This window comes from Rhynchophorus ferrugineus, unplaced genomic scaffold (genome assembly GCF_030347505.1).
Source record: "Rhynchophorus ferrugineus isolate W39M unplaced genomic scaffold, kcgeb_rfMv2 rfM3, whole genome shotgun sequence".
In the NCBI taxonomy this organism is placed as follows: Eukaryota; Metazoa; Arthropoda; class Insecta; order Coleoptera; family Curculionidae; genus Rhynchophorus; species Rhynchophorus ferrugineus.
This window is the reverse complement of record NW_027472582.1, coordinates 57,410,781-57,432,242: the sequence shown is the minus strand read 5'-3', so window position 1 is coordinate 57,432,242 and position 21,462 is coordinate 57,410,781. Positions and strand designations below refer to the sequence as shown.

Here is a 21,462-nt window from a genome sequence, read left to right as displayed (position 1 = left end):
ATTTTACCCTTAAATAAAGTTGTAAATCACTGGAATACTAGAATAATATACTGAAAATGAAAATTTTAGACAAACCTTATTTTGATCGATTTCACTCTGAAAAAGTATATCTTTAATTTTAGTTTCGTAATACTTCAAAAGCATTACTAATAAAATTTTTCGAACTACAAATAATAATAACGATACGGTAAATTCATTGTGAGGCAACCAACTTTGTCTGGCTACTATTAAACAATTTGATAAGTGTTCCAGTCGCAAAACAACGTGTATTTACCGTATTATTAGTTGTTTAAATCACAACGTACGGCTATTAGTTAACGCCACGGGATTATTTTATGGGGATACAAGCTCCACGTTGTTGGAAAAAAATCGTTATCCTAATAGCTACTGAAGGCTGCACCGCGAAGATAATTGATAACCCAGGGTGCTTGCCATGCAAAAATATATTTCGGTACTAACATATCAAATAATCATTATAATATATGATGTATTATTCGATATATCGAATTATATGTACTATATATTATTCAATATATAATATATATCATAAATACTTCAACAGACAAAAACATCTGTGAAATATATGACTTTTGTTTGCAGTGTTTAATTATAAATATTAAGATAATATGAAGGACGTACTTGAGGCAAATGTGAGCAAATGAATTCTAGAATTCTGGGTATAGCAATATGTTATATTATGTATGTCTAATCCTGAGTAATTAATACACAACAAATTGATTCTTTATACGCAAATTATGGGACATATATCGAGTTTATCAATGCATCTGGAGGCACACCAGAAATGATTCAGATAATACAAAGTCAGAGTTAAAATTAAAAGAGTTAAAACACTTTGTTAAATTAATAAGTAAGAACATGAGATATGAGGTTTGCAGACAAACACTATAAGATTCTAGAAATCCATAAAAACGTCAAAGCAATACCTTTACCCGAATACTAATAACTGAAATAAAAAAATTTTAAAAATTTTTGAACTTGAATAACAATTCAAATGTTTATTGTGTACATTAATCACCCTAACAAAATATCATTGTAATATTGAATGTGTTACTGAATGTCCAAAAGAGTAGTAAAAACATACCTAAATACAAGTAATAGATTAATTCGATTTTGGTACCTCATAGACAAGTAGCAAAATTTTGACTTTTTACGGTTGAGATTATGGTACCAGATTCGCTTTTCATCATCTGTCGCAATACGCTACAGAAAATCGCCATAGATTCGAAGTTTTCAGTAAATTGGCCCGATAAGTCTTACAATTCACTGCTCTCGAACATTTTTGGCTCTCCAGGTCGTTCTCTGTGTAGTTTTGAGGCTTCCCTAATTAACCTCTATGTGAACTAAATGACTCAATAATACTAAATTTAGACCAACTTTATGTAGAGAAACATCACAACCATAAAATTAAACAATTGTATTAGTTTATTTAACACTTAATAAGAGTGCCGGCTTGGTTGGCGAAGTGGTTAAAGCGACAGGATGGTCCTCCCACTAGGTTGCGATAGTCGCGAGTTCGATTAATGCTAGGGCATGGACGTACTTTATGTTTGTAAGTGTAATTATAGGCAACTTGAGGAAAGTCCAACAAAGAATATCCATCCCAGCCATGGCTGGGTAAGACCAGAGTCTTCAGGGATAGTCACTGGCCAATGGGTAGCCTTAATGCAGAGCACCGGTGTTCAAACCCCACGTTAAACAGTAGGTGCAGTCCAGATAATCCCTCGTGGGTAAAAAATTTAAAACTCGTAAAGAAACTTTATAAACACTAACACTAACATAAGATTGAGCACAATTGTAAAGAGCCCAAGTTAACATTATTCGGAGACGCGCTGAAGATAATAAATCCTATTCCAAACTTTTATCAACAATACTTCTAATTAATGAAATAAAATTATGTGGTACTATTGCTATTAAAACACGCCACTGCTCTAATATTAGTAGTCTCGTTTCTTGAGCCAAATCATGGTGAACAAACCCGGCAAGCTATCATCTTCGGCTTGATTATGGAATGAGTTTTACCTATTTACTTATCACGTCAGAATAATTTATACCATTAAGAGGCGTAGATTAAATCCTGAAACGTTCTGCACCGTATCGCGTCATATCTCGCATCGTCCATTTTGCTTTTAGTCGTCGCGTTTTTTCCCCCGATAACGGCCCGCGATTATCGTCTAGGATAGCACTTATCAAATTTATGCTAATGCGCGGCGCATATTTATCAATGCTTGTTGGATTAATGTAAAACAAGAAAATTATTCGAAACAGTCTGCGTATCGGAACCTTTCAGTACTTGTAAATTGCAGTTCATTTACGGCCAGGCTCATGGTGTTATTATGTGCGCCGGTTGCTCGTATATCAACTTATTACCGTACAAAATTGCCTGTGTGAGGATTTTAATCTCTATGGCTAAACTGACAATCCTTCAGTCCCAGCTGCTATTACCTAGACTTAAGTTTAAGTTAATAGTAGAATGAATATTAAATATTCTAGTATTCTGTGAGTTTTTTAATGTAAATCGAAATGGTTATTAGTAAAGTTATACGAGTATTGGACCCAAATTTTCTATTAAATGCATCACACTGCATAATATCAAATGGTTTAATTCTTTCGAGAGTGTGTCCTGTTCTGGTCTTATCCAAGAGTTGTATTAGTTCAATATTGACATGAGAATGGAATTTGTCTTCATGTCTTCTTGCAAATTCTTTTGATTTCCTGGGTGACAGTCGAGTTTTGGAGGTATCGGTGTAAGCAATCCCTGTAGTATCTCGGTGCACCTACTATATTTCTCGGGACTTTGATCTGGACTTAATCTAATGGCATTGCGAACTGATAAACTTCATAGGTAATTGTAAATATTCCTCCTATATATATCGCAAAAAGGAATATACCAAGATACTCAAAACTGGACTAATAAAGTCTATAATTAACATTGGTTAATCTTTGAATTTGCCAAGGATTTAAAAGGACATATTAAGGAATTAATAAAATTTTTAAAATTCAATTAGAAAACCGAATAAAAGAGTAACGGGTGGAATACTATAATGGTCATCAATATCAAAATAAAATTATTGTATTTAGAATTATCACATCACACAGTTTCTAAATGCTTGAAAGTCCAGTGGATGTTTGAACCACTGAAAAACATATTTTGCATCAAAACGTAACTGACAATTAACTAAGTATAAAAAATGATAGGAGCTACTCTCTATTCAATGAGCTATAAAGAAGGTGCAATAATGTCAACAATAATGTCGGTAAAATGGGAAAAATAGTTATTGATTTTTGTTATTAGGCATTAACAGTTATATTTAATACTAATTTTAATGAAAAAAGTGGAATTTAAGATGCAATTAGTCTTTCTAAATAATTATATTTAATTTAAACTAAAAACTAAATAAAATCATAACTTAAATATTATATTGCTAGTAATCATACCCAAAATGCTCGAGAAGCCATAATAGTAAATGTCTCAAATCATTATGTCTTATAAATCTGGGATTAAAAACAAAGTATGGAATATGGATGTAATTGAAAAATCATTTGAAAAAAATATCGTTCAACTATTGTTCTAGACATCCATTTAGAATTATCAATTTTCAATATATAATTTCAATAGCAATATAACTATACTTCAATATGGTCAGATTTAAGTATGACAGGAAATGAGTCATGTTCTTAAATCATATATCTCTGAACGTCACTACAGACTAAGATATGGCGGCGTATGGACAGAATAAAATCCGTATTTGCGGGTATACCACAAAATAGTGTTAACGGATCCATGATCAATTTGTTTTACATCAGTAGCATCTGTAACAATACCGACAGATACATTAGCTGATGACACTGCTTTACTGTCAACACTACGGATTAAATGCCATTAAATTTATATAGGTAAATTTCATTTAAAAAAAACAGTTTCTTTGATTGTGATAATAGGACTCGAATAATACAATAAGAGAGATAAATCAATCAATAACACTGTATAACAAGTTCAAGAGAAAGAAGCATATTATAAAAACCGAATATAATTTTGAATTAGAGTAAAAGGTATATTTTGCTTGGAATAATGTACAAGATACATTAAAAAGAGAGAATGTTCACAAGAATCTAATTAGGATATTAAACAGTTTGGGCCAACCTCGATGTATTGGACATATCGATGTATTCGACAACCACGTTTATTCGAACAGTGAGCTTACTCGGAGGGTAAAAAGAGAAAATCACTTCAAACTAGTAGATAAATCAAATTAGGTATGACAAAATAGACCTGACGTTGAATAGTGTTGCGCATTCTTTTCTCTCTAATGTACAGAGAATAAATTGAAAAAACCTTAGTGACGATAACCCTCACCCTCTCAAGTGAGACCAACTGTGGGCTCTTTCTTGACTTGGTACTGTATTTCCTTCGTATCTTAGTATGATATTGTAGACTCGTGAAGACCTTGTTGGCGACTAGTTAAAAACATCTCTCTGACATCCTGAACAAATAATGTCCACAAATAGTTGAAACTAGTGGTAATATATTTGCCATGTATAAGAGTATTTATCACTACATAGTATAAAACAAAGTCGCCTTTTCTGTCCCTATATCCCTATGTGCGCTTAAATCTTTAAAACTACGCAACGGATTTTGATGCGGTTTTTTTCAATAGATAGAGTGATTCAAGAGGAAGGTTTATATGTATAATACATGCATAATATACTAAGGCAACATTGCTAATTTTAGAGGTTTCTAACGTGATGTCGTAAATTAACCTATTTTTTTAGGCTTATTTAGCAATTAGCAAAAACGCTGCCTAACCCTACGAGTTAGATCAAATTAATGTACTACAGTATTGTACACCATAAAAAGGTCTACAAAAAAGTCCGCGATGGTATATGTTTATCTTTTAGGGATAACCCACATTAACCATTTTTATTGTTTACTTTTTACGTGAGAAAATGGCTTATTTACGAAGCTATTTTAAGCAATACGGCATTAATCCTTATCGAATTAAGTACCTTAAATACAGTGTGCAATTAATATAGATCAATATGGTTACTTACAGCATGTAAATTAAACAAATATTTTCGGAGATATTACAAATTTAAAATTTGCGTTTGAAAATGTGTAAAGTAATAAAAATTGTATGAATTTAGATATTCCAAAGATAGCCGGAAATCTTCATAGTAAGTATAGGGGAAGAGGAATTGTTTTACTTCAAATTTAATGCGTGCAGGCCAAGGGCAGTAATGAATGAACCAAAAATACTGGATCGATTTTAATCATGTTTTCATTGAGTGACATAGGCATATATATTTTATGCCCGTGCAAAGTCGGAGCGGGCCGCTATGTTTTTATATACAACGTTCATATTTTTTCTGTAGTGTATTTAATTTAGTATCAGCATTGCACCCGTGCGAAGCCGGGGTGGGTCGCTAGTATTTCAATATAAATAACAATGCTTCTTTGAGAAGACTTGCATTATATTTATTTTATAAGCAATTTATTTAAACTGATATTTTCCATTAAGAAACTAATTAATAAAATGCAAATATAGTTTCTTTATCAGTACCAACTTCCCTCGACTTTTCAAGAATAGTCGTCTAATATCTGAACAGCCGAGCAAAGACCCCCTCCCTACGGTCACCAGATCACAACAGATGAAATGATGATCCGCACCAGAATAAATCACATTTGAACCGTCAACGGGCATCAGTCGCAGAAAATCGTCGTTGGGCACACGCCAGCTTCATAAATCAACCGCTTAATAATCGACGATTTGCATATTAGCTACAGGGCGTTCGTTTTAGCCCGCCTCGTAGATGCATAACTATAAAATTACATCTGCGAAATGAGGTAATTGTATCCTTCGCGGATAAATAAATTTGCATCGGTATAATAAATGCGTACCGAGTATCTGGTAGGTTTGCACGAGTATTAGCCGCTATCTGAACTCTATTATGGTAATTATATTAATTTAGTTTACTTTGCGGGATTACTATTCTCGTTGGTTCATCTAACGAAATTTAATTGCTTAATGAACGATCATTAACGGTTAGTGGATATCTGACACATCGTCTTCGGTCTATCGAAAAAAACATTCGACCTTATTTATCAACTCCACTTTTTATCCATCAACTTTTTAAGAGTACTAGACTTATTCCAATGTTTCTCTACCTTTTTGATACTCTATAGTATAGAGTACCCTCTATCCACTGCTTGTCAACATAATGTTGGATGCAATTATGCGAAAAGTTTTTATAAACAGACAAGCCGTTCAATATGACACTACAAACTTTTTAACCAATCTGATGTTCGCTGTTGACACCTCTATATGCGCTGATACACATATTTAGCAATAGATGTTGAGGTAAGCCATATAGCTTGGCAAGTGAAGTGAAGCAATATGATCCAATGACAGTGACGATGACGACAGTAAATCTAATACAGAGACATATGCTCTAGAGTAATATTTATGTTAGAGATCACTTTATTATAAGTCATAAGATGATAAATCAGAAATAAAAGATAAGTTATATTTAGAAAAACGTATAGGGGTATAGAAGATATATGAGGGTATTTACTTTTGTGTATTCATTGCTTTCAACTAACTATATATTATGCATATAATATGTATATTCAATGTTTTATATTAAATATATCTGACCAATAAAACATTTTGCTCTAACCTAAGTTTTAATTGGAAACAAAAACTTATAACTAATTTAATAATTTAAATTACATCTTCTTATTGATCAATAATTTTTTTATTGTAATGTCAGAATTTCGTTAAATTTTTTATCAAATACTATACACAATAAATAAACAATCCTAAAGCTTATATACTTATAGTATTAAAAAATAAAATTATTTTAATACAAATGATTTAAAATTACCAATTAATAAAAGACTAAACCTTTAATCAACAAGAAAACGGCAATATAAACGAGCTATGCGTCCTTGGTCGAGAAATATAATAATCAGTAGACTCAATGTCTGGTAAATAAGGAGGCTGGGGTAGGATTTAAGCGATTGTACGAACATTGTTATCAATTTTTGTGAATTTGAAGCTCAAAATTGGAATAGAAAAAAATATATGATGCTGATAGAAAGTTGCAAATACTCGAAGGATATGTTGTTGGTAGATCTTAACGAATGTTGCTAGAACATACTGCGTATGTTCATCAACATCTATGTGGTATTTATAGGAACGAGTGCCTATCTGAACACTAGTATCAGAAATGGTTTGAATTTAGAAAACTAGATAATAAAAAAGCTCAACATTTTAGATCCACAGGAAATAACAGTAAAAAAATAGAGAGAACGACTTTCCATTTGTGAAACAGTTGCTGAAACAAAACAACGTCCACAATAATGAACCAAATAGAGCGTAATTTAAAGACGTTTCACAAACTGTTACAAAGCATTGGTGAAATTTGTGAATTTTCTTTGAAAATAACCGAAATTACTTTTTCCCCAATGCATTACTCTTTTTGATATTTATATGGAAATAGGACCATTATAGAAAATAGTTATTCAATTAACTATATAGAAACTAATTTTATTATAATATGAATGATATGAAACTGACAACTTAAGATAAAAATTACTTCTGGGTTTATTTATCTTCGATTACCAACTAACATAGTAACAACATAAAACTAGTTAAATTAATATGTAATGTAATGACTAGAACTGGGATGGAATTTATTGATCGAGTACCATCAATCGCATACATATCACCCATAATTTAATGACGGATAGCATAGAAAAATAACGGCCTGAAAAAGTGTTTCTAATCATAATTTATTGATTCCCGCATCTACATTTACTGTTTTTATAACTCTTTCTACAGGAAACGATCTCGGGCATCGTCGATATAACTTAAAGCAATAACGATAAGTTATTTCCTGCCTTTTTGGGTTGATATTTATCAAAACGCCGATAGCCTTGCCTCCGTATATCCGCGCTAGAGCTTGATAAGATGTTATTTCGACCATTTTTATTGGCTTATCGGGCTCCATTACCGATAACATAAACTAACTTATCTAATTTGTTTATGAGACTATCCGATAAATACAGGGTGTTATATGACACAAAACAATAAACTTTTATTAATCATTAATATTTTACAGAGGGTTAATTTAATTTTGAAGCTTATGACGACTTATTGATTTACAGATTTTTGAGTAAATTAATTTCATATAAAATATACGAACATACAACAACGAACGTTATATTGGAAATATTTCCCGAAATTTTTCTGGAAATGTTTCCAGTGGTCTTGTGACAATTCTACGAATGTTTTCCACTAAGGCAACCTTTCATACTTTGATTATAAATAGTAGGCAGTAACGTAACGATTTGATTGAGAATATTCACTGATTTTTGAATATTGTCAAAAAGGCTTTTGTAGCAGTTCTAATGTGAAGAGATATATGAGAAAATTTCCTTTAGGTGAGTATATATTCAATTTTTATTTTAATTTCGTGAGGTGGATTCAACTCTATACAAAATTAATTATATTTTAGGCATAATTGACAAAAGTAAAAATTCAGGTAAATATGACACAATATCTTTGATGAAAGCATACCTCATCAAAATCACAGTTCGAGTCATTCCAGAACGTTAATATTGACAAGCAACATTGAAGATTTGAGATGTGAAAAGATCACACTGAAAGAAAATCCTTATATATTAAAATGTCGGAATCATATTTGTATAAAAATATTACCATGTAGCTAAATTGCATAATGAAACCTTTTACCGGTTAAACTAAAACAGATAATTAGAATACAACTAAGTTTGCAATATCTTTATCACAAATGGTACAATTTTAACAATGAAAACTTATATTTTATTCGAAATATTGTTAATTCCCAGCTTCGACCATTTCACATCTTTCTAGTAGCATAATTGTATCATGTCGCTTCATTTTGTGAGATTATTTATAAATAAAACCAATTTTTGGTACCTTCACACAATGGATATTACTATAAGTTATACGTTATCGATCAAAAAAGCAGTAGTTAGAAGGAATAATGTGGTGTGGAATGGAATTTCCCATTTTACAAATTTGTCATGGATATTAACAGATTTGGTTATTGCGATATACGTTACAAATAAGTTCATTTGATTGTCTTTTCGATTTTACAATAATTTTTCTTTTAATATTTCGAACAAGAACATCATTCCTTCAGTTTGAACCGAAGAGTAAAAATTTAAAATTAAATATTTTAAAATATTCAATAATTGCAATAAAATACCATTAACCGTTGTTTAAACCAAGTCATCTCTCTTAATTTTTCATTTGCTGAACTTCATGATGTGTGTCGTATGGATTTACTATAATGAAAGACAACGCGTTATCGCAAATGAAAAATCGATCCATACAATTTTTCGCTATAAATTCATGTGGAACCAAAGTATTAAGATAGTTTTGTATATAGCTTTATGTAAACAGTTAAAATTTCTTTTATAGCCAACGTTTACTGCTATAATGATGTTGCTATATGAAATATATTAGTATGCCTCGATATATTTAATAATTTAATCGAGTTTTCAACAATTGGCTGTCAAGAGTTATCCAGTTATATCTAGCTCTATTGAATTATAGTATATATATTATGGAATTATATATTAGGTATTACTATAAAATTACCTTTTACCCAACCTTCTTCAAATAATTTGAATTTTAATGTTAACATTTGAATGATTGCATGATTGACCGATTTTTAAGTGATATAAGTTATCGAATCTTTTATGTCATATACTTGATTAATTAAGAATATGTCATATCTGTTTGTAGCAACAAAATTCTATGCAAATTATATTCAAAATGGAATAGTTATCAAAATTTCTTGTAAATTACATATTAAAAACCTGTTTTAAATACATATTTTCAGTGTTATATACGGTTAATAAACGGACATTAGAATCTTAAAAATAACAAAGAAAAGAAAATTAATAAAATGAAAGTAACATAATATAAAACAAATATTTTGTAGAAGTTGCTATTACAAAAAGGGATAAAATTAGAAATATAACGAAAGGAAACCTGAACATATGGAAAGTTGTCTTTTCTCTGTGTTGGAGTTTATACCATTAGGAGACAATTATGACGACTAGAATAGCATAAAAGGCTATGGAAACGAGAATTGTCCAGAAATATTAAAGAAATTGACAAGTTGATATCATTGTCATTGTATCTGTATGTGTCATTTTTTATTTGTAATGGTTTGAACATATCTCTTGAATGAAAGTTGAACGAAATCCTCACAGACTTTTGTAGCGAAATCGATTTATTCTAATTGAAAACACAGCGAACAGATAATATGTATGATCAAAAATTGTAAGATTTTTTAATTATATCAAACGGGTTATTTATTTATGTAAATATACTTTGTATGCAATCATATGTTTCTTCAATCTTTGAAATGCTTTTAAATTCTTAGATTCGGTTTCAATAATCTCGACGATCAACATCGACATAAAATGAATATTCTCGAGCCTAACAGACATAAATTATATGAACTCGGAAGGACATGAGTTTAGTTTTTGATGATAATGTCGCCAGAAAAAAAGCTGTGTAATAATACGTCTTACCATGACGAAAAAATCAACAATTATTGGCTCCATTCAGAGCAATATTTTTGGGAAGCTGATGAATGACAATTACATAATATTCCTTACTGACGGTTTCTTCCTTTTGGGAACAACTTATACTCAATATTTGCTTTATTGGTGGGTATTTTTCTTAATCAAGTTCTTATGTCCCGCAGTGATGTTTTGATAGCCGGAAAGCCTAGTTTTACACACAAAAACACGATGTTCTGTTAAAAAACTCTCTCAATTTATAGGAAGGTTGTTTGACAAAACACAATCTGACGAACCAAAAAAATGATTTTGATTTGGAGATGCTGAAAAAAGTCTGAAAAATTACATGCAAAGGCTAACTCACTATATTTCGATCTCAGTTATTATGAGTTATATGTTATTTTTAGCCTTTCAAAAATATTCTCATTTAGAATACCATTAAATTGGTATATTGCTTGAGAATTTATTTCGCTAGATATTATCTTGATCAGTATAATTCAACTGTATTATCAGTTTCTTCTATTCCCAAGTCCATGAATCCACCACGTAAAATCCTCATTCTTTTCGTCTTCTCCAGAAATACTTATTCTGGTATGGCGACGTGCTAATTTTAAATTTGTATGCAGATCTTTTTTTCGTTGATTTATTACTACGATATGCATAGAACGAAATTATTCATGGGATACGGTAGGAACGATTAGTTCGACAATTCCACAGGAACTCACGGTTTAATATCCGAATAGTCGCTGACTGTTCTGTCATATTTACGTGTATCCGTTTAGGAGGTTTTTTTTTATTTAAAAACTCGACACTAATTATATGAGGATGATAGGGCTGGTTTCGTTACATAATAGAACAACTTTGAGGTTTATCCATGTTCGATCTATCGTAAATCGAAAAAAGGTGGAACATGTACTGTTCCATGTACGGGTGATCGTTAGTCATAAAAAATATATTGTACCGCCTATTGTATATTATTCTTTGAAACCGTTTTGAATTTTTTGTTAACATTAATATATTTCAGATACAATCGCCCTTGTATTAAACTACTCTCTTGAGAAAAAATAAAACTTATATAGACCATAACAGGTCTAATGAAAAGTTCCCGGCCTACCATAGTAAAACACATTTTTTTTGGCAAAATTAGTTTTTTTTATTCAACATAATTCCCTTCAAGGGTGATACTCTAATTATAGCCATGCCATATAGTACACCATTTTTGTAGCACGATTTGTCCCTCGCTTCAAAATAGGCCCCAGTTTCGTCGATCACCTCTTCATTCGACGAAAATTTCTTCCCAGTGGAGCATTCTTTTGAGATCTGAAAATAGAAAATAGTCGAAGTCCTATTCATGGATTTTTGCCATCGTTTTCACTGACTTGTGATACGGTGCATTGTCTTGGTGAAGCAGCACTTTCTTTTTGTTCAAATGCGGCTGTTTTTCGGCGATTACGTCCTTCAAATGGTCCAATAATGCTATGTAATGGTCGCTGTGGATGGTCATTACTTTTTCAAGGTAGTTAATGAAAATTATTCCATGCGTGCCCCAATTACAGACGCCATAACGTTTCCAGCCGACTGTTGCGTTTTCCCACGTTTTAGAGCGGGATCATCGTGTGCAGTCCACTCGAATGATTGTCGATTGGATTTCGGAGTGAAATGATAGAGCCATGTTTCATCCATTTTCACATATTGACGCAAAAACTCGGGTTTATTACGCTTGATCGTCTTCTAGCACTACTCCGAATCATGAACTCGTCGTTGTTTTTGGTCAAAAAAGAGCTCGCGCGGCACCCACTTTGCACAGAGCTTTCTCATACCCAAATATTCGTGAATAATATGATGTACACGTCCAGTTGATATCTTTAAAGTGTCATTCCAAATCATTTTGTGGATTTTTAAAATGTTTTCGTAACAAACTCTTTTGGGCGTCCACTGCGTCCACCGTCTTCGGCTCATTTCACCAAGTCTAAACTTAGCATACCAATCCTTGATGGTTGATTTTCCTGAGGCAGTGTACACGCATCTTTTGATGGTTAGGGTTAACTAAAAAACATATGGATTTAATTCTAGTAGCGCCATCTATGTGTCATGCCGGAGACTTTTCAATTGACCTGTTATTTTAGAGAGTTATATTTTAAGTTTATTTGTAATATTAGCCAGCTGAGTTTTGTCTAGAGTTCGAAACCTATTCGAGGTATGGTTGTTCTTAATTTGTGTTTGTGTAATTATTCGAGGTCTGTCATAAACATGGATATGATGAGCCAACCCTAGTTGGTAAAATGAATATTCCAAAATATAATAATTAGTGGTATTTTTTAATAATATTTTAATTTAATACATTATGTAATAATAATAATATTTTCTCTTTCTTTCATACTTGGATTTTCTTTACATTGGACTGTTGGGATCTAGTCTTGATTAATGTTACAAAATAGAATTTATTTTTCTTTCAGCCTTCAATAGACAAACGCGAAAACTTCATAGTTTTAATTAAAACAGAAGGAAGTAATGCACTACAATTCGAAATAATAAATAATTATGATGGATACAGATAGACCTAAACATAGCATTTTTCGCCGAACAACCAGGGTCGCATCAGTCGCGCCATATAACACTTCTCTCCTGAACAAATCACCAAAATGATGTACGTGGTCTTTATCCCGTCCGAACAGCTTAGAGCTATAATAAAATTATGTTGAATATCGACCGTACTTTCGCCCATTACTTTATTTTTAATATTCTCCTGAATTGCATTATTTTTATCGAAATATCCATGGTAATAAATATACATACTATGTATGCAATCGTTCTGTAAGTTCTGATGGCACCAAATTCCATTAGTTTACAGCGCAGTAACTGACCTACTGTCATCTGCCTTGACTCTGGTAGATAGGTTATAACTATAGTATACTTCGTAATCTATAGTAACTTCAATCTGTTTCTGTGACCTTATACCCTGAACTGCTATGATTGTGCCAGAAATCTATATACTATGTATGTTTCTAAGACAAGAGCCAAATACTTTAAACCCTTGGGACACGGCGTGGCCATTTCTTGTAAATTATACGTATAGGACAATCTGTGTTGAATTATTTTGGTACAATTTTTATCTTCTACAACATAATAAATGTAATATGAAAAACCTTTGATAAATATATCTATAGCGACTGCTACAGCCGTTTAGGCAACCACTTATTCAGCTACATCGAAGTCAAAGGTTGGCAACGCTGGTGGAAAACCTAATTTCCTGTCAATCCTCCCGTCGACCACATGTATCATTTAATATCGCATTAAACAAGTATTTATTCAACTAGTGTTTTCAGTTCCAGCGCGAATTTCTTCCACAAAATAGTAGTGAGTGTTCGGACCAACAATCGCATCTACAGCCGCACATTCCGACCGACCAGACAAACATTCCTACAATTGGTGAGCCCGACGCGATCGAAGTGCGAACAGGTAAACCAGCTCAACATAAGCCACTCGACAGGCGCTTAAAACGAGCATGAAAGAATAGAACGAGGAACAGAACCTATCAACATCACATGGTCGGCGTTATCCTACGAGACTAACGTGATGGACGAAAACCAGAGAAGCCCATCATGAATAATATCAACACCACGTAAACACCCTTGCATCACGAAACGAGACACGTAAGGCACCACACTTATAGGTACCCTCAAACAAATCAGAACGCCATAAGACGAACGACGTCCTGCTACAACTTCGATGGCAGCTGATCCCGTAAAACTCATGGCTCAGGTTGGGATCCGCATCTCATAAGCGGTCTCTATGCGATTCATTGCGTAATTGCGGATGCACTCCGGAACCTGCACCACATAGAGGTACGTTACACAGCAGCTCCACTAGGAGGGAATGATATAGCGACTGCTACAATGCTTTAGGCCACCACGCATTCATCTACAACGAAGTCAAAGGTTGGTGAATTGGTACCATGCAGTTCCAGGCTATAAAGACCACCACGACGACGCCTCGCTCGCTTTTCTTTTCTCTACCCCCTTGTAACAGTTCCACTTCCACAGCGCTACCGTAGTTCCTTTACCTAACCTAATATCCTGTCCATTCTCCCGTCGACTACATGTATCATTTAATATAGCAATAAATAAGTATTTATTCAACCAGTGTTTTCAGTTTCCATGCGAATTTCTTCCACAAGATACTAGTGAGTGTTCGGAAAAACAATAACATCGATAGCTACACATTCCTACCGACCAGAAGAACATTCCTACATATCTACTTTGAAATAATTTTGAACGGAAAAAAGTGAAAATAAAACAATATGTAATATAACAAATATATCATTGATCAACGTTATAACATTATAATTACAAACAATTATATTATATTTCAATAAAAATATGCAATAAATTGTTTTCCTCAGTCATGAGGTAGAGTTCTAGGCGTATTTGTTTATGTCGTATTTCCCTTGGTGTAGGCGTAGTCCACAACAATCCATTTGTCTTTATAATCACACAATAATATATATTTACAATTATACACACCCCAAATTTGATATACTAATAAAACGCGTTAAAATTCTTCTAAAGAGGAATACTTTTTCTTTTCAGTGGGAATTATTTCAAATGATACATACTACACTAAATACTTGATACAAGTTTAATTCAACCATTCCATTAAATACACTCTACTACGATTCATTATAGTCGATAGAAAATAAAAAATCAATTTAAAGAAAAAGTTGTTCTTTCACAACTGAAATCAACAATTATCTCATCACCCGAACACTCATATACATTCATAGTATTTTAATTGGACAGATAAAAAACCTAATTAATTCGTCGTTTTTTGTGCCTATTTTAATAGTGTATTTTTCGTTGCTCATTTATTGACGTCAGGTACCTTTTTTAAATATTGATTAATAAAAATTAATGGAAATTTATAAGCCGGTACTATCGCGATGTTAATAGCGCCGTCAGAACGGTATCAAATGAATTAATTAAAAAAATGTAGGATACGAATGAGTACTCATTTACTTTCAAAGTAAAAGGTGAATAAAATATGGGTATTGGGTTTTTGAGAACATTGAAAATATCATTTATACATTTTAGTTGAATTTTGTTTTCGGTTTATAAACGTATTCCCTACTTATATAATGTAATATATTTTCTACAGTTAAAAATCAAAGGTACAATACTTTGTATGTATAAAAACAACATTAAAATCGAGGTCTTCTAAAAGCGTACTATCACGCATAATATTTTCACTATAATAGAATCTTCAAAAAAAATCTATTTTCAACCAATACAAAGCTGTTGGTACCACAATATTTTCGTAAATATTCATCAACTTCCGACGCCCTTAAATGTATATTATATCAGTTCGGAACAGATACTGTTAACCTCATATTCCTTAGATCACTGGCTATTTTGAGGCATTTATTCAAAATATTAAATTTTGCCCCAGAACCAATAGGACACTTTTCAATACAGCTTCACTTTTCAATAGAATATTTATATCAATAATATTTCTAGTACATGACTTCAGTAAATGTTGCAGGCGTCGGGATAACCTAAAAAATAGCTAAGCACTGTTAAACTCAGCAAGCTTCAAATATTACAGATACAACACTGAGGCGATTTAGCTGAAAAGCAGTCATCGTTATTTCACACCGATACAACGTAGACAACGCGTGTGATTTAATCAAAATACCATAACCAAATATTACATAACCTGAAAATAACAGTCAAATAAGAAATTAATTCCTTAAACATCATTTTATAGCAATATTAATGTTAAATAAATAGAAAATACACTCCTGTTATCCTCCTATAAGCCTATTATCTGTGATCTGTATTACTATTCGAAAAACTATACATTAAGAGATTTAAAATAATCGCAGAGTAGAGAAATGTTTTTCCAGACCATCAATTTGGCTTCCGTAATAAACACGGAACAATAGTATTATCTCAAATACACCCAGTATATTCGGGTGTTCCGCAGGGCAGTGTTATCGGCCTATTGTTATATCTTATGTATACAGCTGACCTGCCGACCTCAAGAAACATTGCTGTTGCAACATATGCTCACGATACAGCAGTTCTATCATCACACGAGGATCCAATATCAGCCACAACAAACCTCCGACTTCATTTTAACAAAGTCGAATTGTGGTTGAAAACGTGGCGTATCAAAGCAAATGAGACAAAATCTACCCATGTGACATTCACTCTTTGTAGAAGAACATGTCCTTCAGTAAAATTTGAATAATCTTGAACTTCCGCAAGCAGACAAGGTTAAATATCTGGGAATGCATTTCGATCGACGTTTGACATGGAAAAAACATATAGTGGCAAAACGCAAACAGCTTAAACTAAATCAAATGTACGAGCGTAAATCTAAATTATCATTAGATAACAAGGTTTTGCTGTATAAGTCAATACTTAGGCTCATTTGGACCTATGGTACTGAACTGTGGCGTACTACTAGCAAATCTAACATAGATATCCTCCAGAGGTTCCAAAATAAAGTGTTGCGAGTCATCGTTGATGCCTCCTATTACGTGTCCAACAAACTGATTCAGCGCGATATCCCCAGAGAACCCATAACTAGTGTGATTCGGAGTGTTAGTGCGAAGTACTCTGAAAGACTATTAGTGCATCCCAATGCACTCGTCAAATAGTTAAATGTGCGCGATGTCAGTTTAGCGCATAGACTCAAACGCAAACTACCATGCGAACTAATTAATAGACGCATAGAGTGCGATTTAATAATCTCTAGAATAAGCTAGAATAGTTTTTAGAATAAGTTTAGAATTTAAAAATAGAAAATACAATAATCTGATCCAAACAAAAATAGACACAACAAAATTAGAGTGATCTCAAGAATATATAATGGTTCGAAATCTCTAAATAGAATAATCAGAAAAGCTGCGACCTATTGTCTGCATTAACGAAATTTGACGAATGGAGATCTACTGGCATTGATATAACAATTTTAACATGACAACATATCCGACATTTCTGAGAAAATTATTTGCTTCAAGGAAAAAGTAGATAATATAATCGCTGTTGAATGATTGACAAAAATGTTCTCTTTCTTTTCTTTTAATATATCTTTTAAACACCCAGAAAATGATAAGAGGAATCAACTATTAAACATATAATAAAATACAAATATTTTCTCGATCTTTTGTGGTTTCGAAAGGATGCACTGTTTCACAACGCTTAAATATGTTTATGTGATTTATATAACTTCAGAATACTGAAATTAACAATGAACATTGATAAATATTATATTTATTATATAATGATGAATAACTATTATGTGTGTTTTATGAAATGTATGATTATTGTTGGTATAAACGTTTGACAAATAGTGTTTGACAAAAATAGATAACAGCAACTTAGCTCCAATCCAATCAATATGTGATGATAGCCATAACTTAAGTTTTTGACTAATTACTTGGAAACAAAATATACTTATTTTTAAAAAATTGTAACAAATGATGAAAATATATTTTCTACGAAAATATCAAAGGCTAACCCTGTATATAGATGTCTAAACAAGACATCTACTTAAAGAACATTCCAATGTGCATCAAACTACGTAAAACTTGGTAGGCCTATTGTATTAATAACACTACAGCCAACAATCCAATAAACTGATCAAAAAAGGAATTGACTGGAGAAGGAACCTGCCATGTTGCTCTCGTGATGCAGAAACCCTGTTCAATTTCGAATGAAAATATCAAATCATACATAATATTAGCCTATCACAAATACCATTTAATTTAGCCTATCCAGCAAGTCTTAGTGTTCACAAAAACAATGGACAAGAAAGTTCCTAGTCCAATTTTTAATATGAAGTAAATTTAATCTAAAATCAGATGTAGTCTAGTGGGTAAACTAAATGTATATGTATGTCATAATATCTAAAATATACTAAAAAATAACTTAACCCATTAACTTCCGATTTTTTTTCATATCCTTGAAAGCTAAAATGCATTTGGACTAGCCAACATCCTTTGTTTTTCCATTTCGCCAGTAAAACTTTATTAGTGTTATAATACATGTTAAAATATTACTATCAATTTTTTTGGAAAAGATTCTTAGATTCTTATTGGACCCAATTTCTTTTTAAAACTCTGTATTTTTTCTATTCTAATGTATTCTGTCATAATTCCATTTATTCCTATTGTCATTTATTTATTATTTATTACTAAGGTACTTATTCCATCATTTAAGGATATTTAAAAAAAAAGCTATATCTTAGAAATAAATAACTAAAACGTTTTAACACTTAAAAATATATAGTGCTCTAAAGATATATTTGAATATATGTTTTTTTTCAAGGTCTATAGATTTTATCGCGTGAAGTATTTATAAAAAAAAGCTACACTATTTCCGTGCGTTACACTACTGATAAGTTGTTATCATACACATTCCTAGTTCATATATACCGGATGATGCATATACATTGACAACACATGCTTTAAAAGCGAAATGTCATACAATGTCCAGTAGTTCATTTACATTTTTAATACACCTCGACCCGTATACGCTGCAGCCGTCCTTTCTGACCCTATATATTATACACGCCCCAACAGTGACAGAAATGTTTGTAATTAACCGGAAAAAGGTACAAATAAAGGTCTGTAATTAGTAACAATAAGAATCAAATCAATTCCGTCATTCCTCGTGTCTCCGAGGTTGATCAACGAAACAACAATGTAGACTCACTAATTAGACAGAAAAATTGTTTATTTTGAATGACAAAGTTAAAACACATTAATTCATATACTATGTTTATGGATTAATTATCTAAATATAGACAAAAAACATACTCGACAAGTATATCTACATTTAAAAATGTTTCGCATTCACCATATCAGATTATTTCCTATTTCCAAGATTCAAAAAAATTACACCTGAAAAATTTGGAAGAAAAAAAACCAATTTGAAAGTTTTAGAGAAATTATAACCATTATAAAGATTATAGCATACAATTTATAGTCAACTAACATGTAGGAATAAACGCTGATTATATTGAAAAATAAAATATCTTTTATTTATAAAATCATGTAAAATATATTTTAATAAATTCCCTTAAAAGGTGTTATAAATACAGTCACGATTAATCACATTAAATCAAATTAAACACAAAAAGATTAATCGATAAAAAATGTTCAAATACTTATTTGTATTTAGGCAAACTATAAACAAGGGAAGAAAAGTTAATTGAGAATTTAATTATTATAACTTAACCAATTAAAAATATTAAACCCAATTAAAAATAATAATGTCGCCATCGTTAGTATTAAAGAATAAAAAAGTAGATCAAAAATTTTACTAGGGTTATCTAATATTTTGCATATTAAATTAACGTAGCATCTCATAATAATTAACGATGAAGATAGAAATTAGATAAACATGTCAGAAGATATAAATACTGATATAAATGAAAGTTGTTGCAAACGAACTAGGCTAGTTAATATAAAAGCAGTGAAACATGTAAGGTTTATAACAAAATTTTTAATTTACTTGAAAACTACTGTGATTTAACGGAAAGATTAGCGATTTGTTGAATCGACAGTATACACATCGCAGCCCATGCAATCCTATTGTTATATAAATTAAACCTTTAATTCTAAACACTTCACTCATCAAATCAGGCAGAGCAAACATACGAATAACCATTCGCATTAGTCGCGCCATATAATATAAGACAATGAATATGGTGTAAATATGCTAATTAATACAATGTATTTGGTCTTATTTATTTGAAATATACAAGCTATAGCTTCAGTATCACCATAAAAAATGGAGGAGCACTGATGTCAGCTGACTATGAGCAACAAATTATAAAGTTAAAGTTAGAGGGCAGTCTCCCATATAGTTATAACGTTATAACACGTTATAACATTACGTTATACACGTTATAACATTATCAGCACCCCATGTGGTGTAAATGATAGAATTATATAATGAAAATTTCTAATATCTAAGGAATTTGTATTTAATTTAGAACAAAAAAATAAATAACACAGAAGCATCGGAATATAATAGAATACAGTATTATCAAAAATTATTAATACAAAATCCTATAATATATAATCTTAATGAAAGGTATTTATAATATTAAACATGACAATGGGAAATATAAAAAAGGTATATTTTTTTAATATATAAAATTATATACTATATAATATTATATATTTATATATAATATTATAGATCATTAAGTGTAACATATTCAATGTTATGTATGATATATTGACCTTTTAATAGATGTAAATTTAAACATAAACAAAAAAAAAGACAAGAAGAACAAGAAAAGAGAGAAGAGATAAAATCCAGAAATACATTTACATGAGAAGCATAACGTAGCATCATAGAATAGAAAATAGACTGTAAGGAGATGCTCAAAACCATGTTCCACAAGAAAATCAACAATGGGTGAGATGAACTTTGTAAAAGACGCTACAAACAAAACAAAATCTTTAACACTACATTTAGGCTTCGGCTTGATTAAGACATTTGATGAAAACATTGACTTTTCAATAGTAGTGATAATAACGGGGACGCTAAAGATGCATTAATGAAACAATTAATGAATTAAAGGTCACTTAAGAGCAAATTAAGAGCTCAAATGTTAATGAATGTTAATATAGGCAATTTCTTTGAAAAAGGCCAATATATAGATAAACCGATATATCTTACATGAAAACCGTTTACCATTTATAACTTGTATGTATAGATATGTATAGATATTCTCCTTTCATAATAATTCTGGAAAATAAAAGGAAAGAGATAATTGCTGGATTCTATTAACTACGCTGAAAAAACAGATTCATTTTGAATTGATAAACAAGAATGGAA

At 31.4% G+C, this 21,462-nt stretch overlaps 2 protein-coding genes across 3 annotated transcripts in view; one reads left to right on the top strand and one right to left on the bottom strand.

Moving 5' to 3' along the window:
- ush (Zinc finger protein ush) overlaps positions 1 to 21,462 on the bottom strand; it is a 614,796-nt gene that overhangs the window by 388,853 nt on the left and 204,481 nt on the right. The gene's annotated exons all lie outside the window — the stretch shown is intronic.
- LOC143192696 (uncharacterized) lies at positions 8,446 to 14,413 on the top strand. The gene is made up of 4 exons (XM_076398188.1): positions 8,446 to 8,464; positions 8,539 to 8,615; positions 13,930 to 14,062; positions 14,121 to 14,413. Exons 1-4 carry the CDS (start codon positions 8,446 to 8,448, stop codon positions 14,207 to 14,209), a joined length of 318 nt encoding a protein of 105 aa, XP_076254303.1. The 3' UTR covers positions 14,210 to 14,413.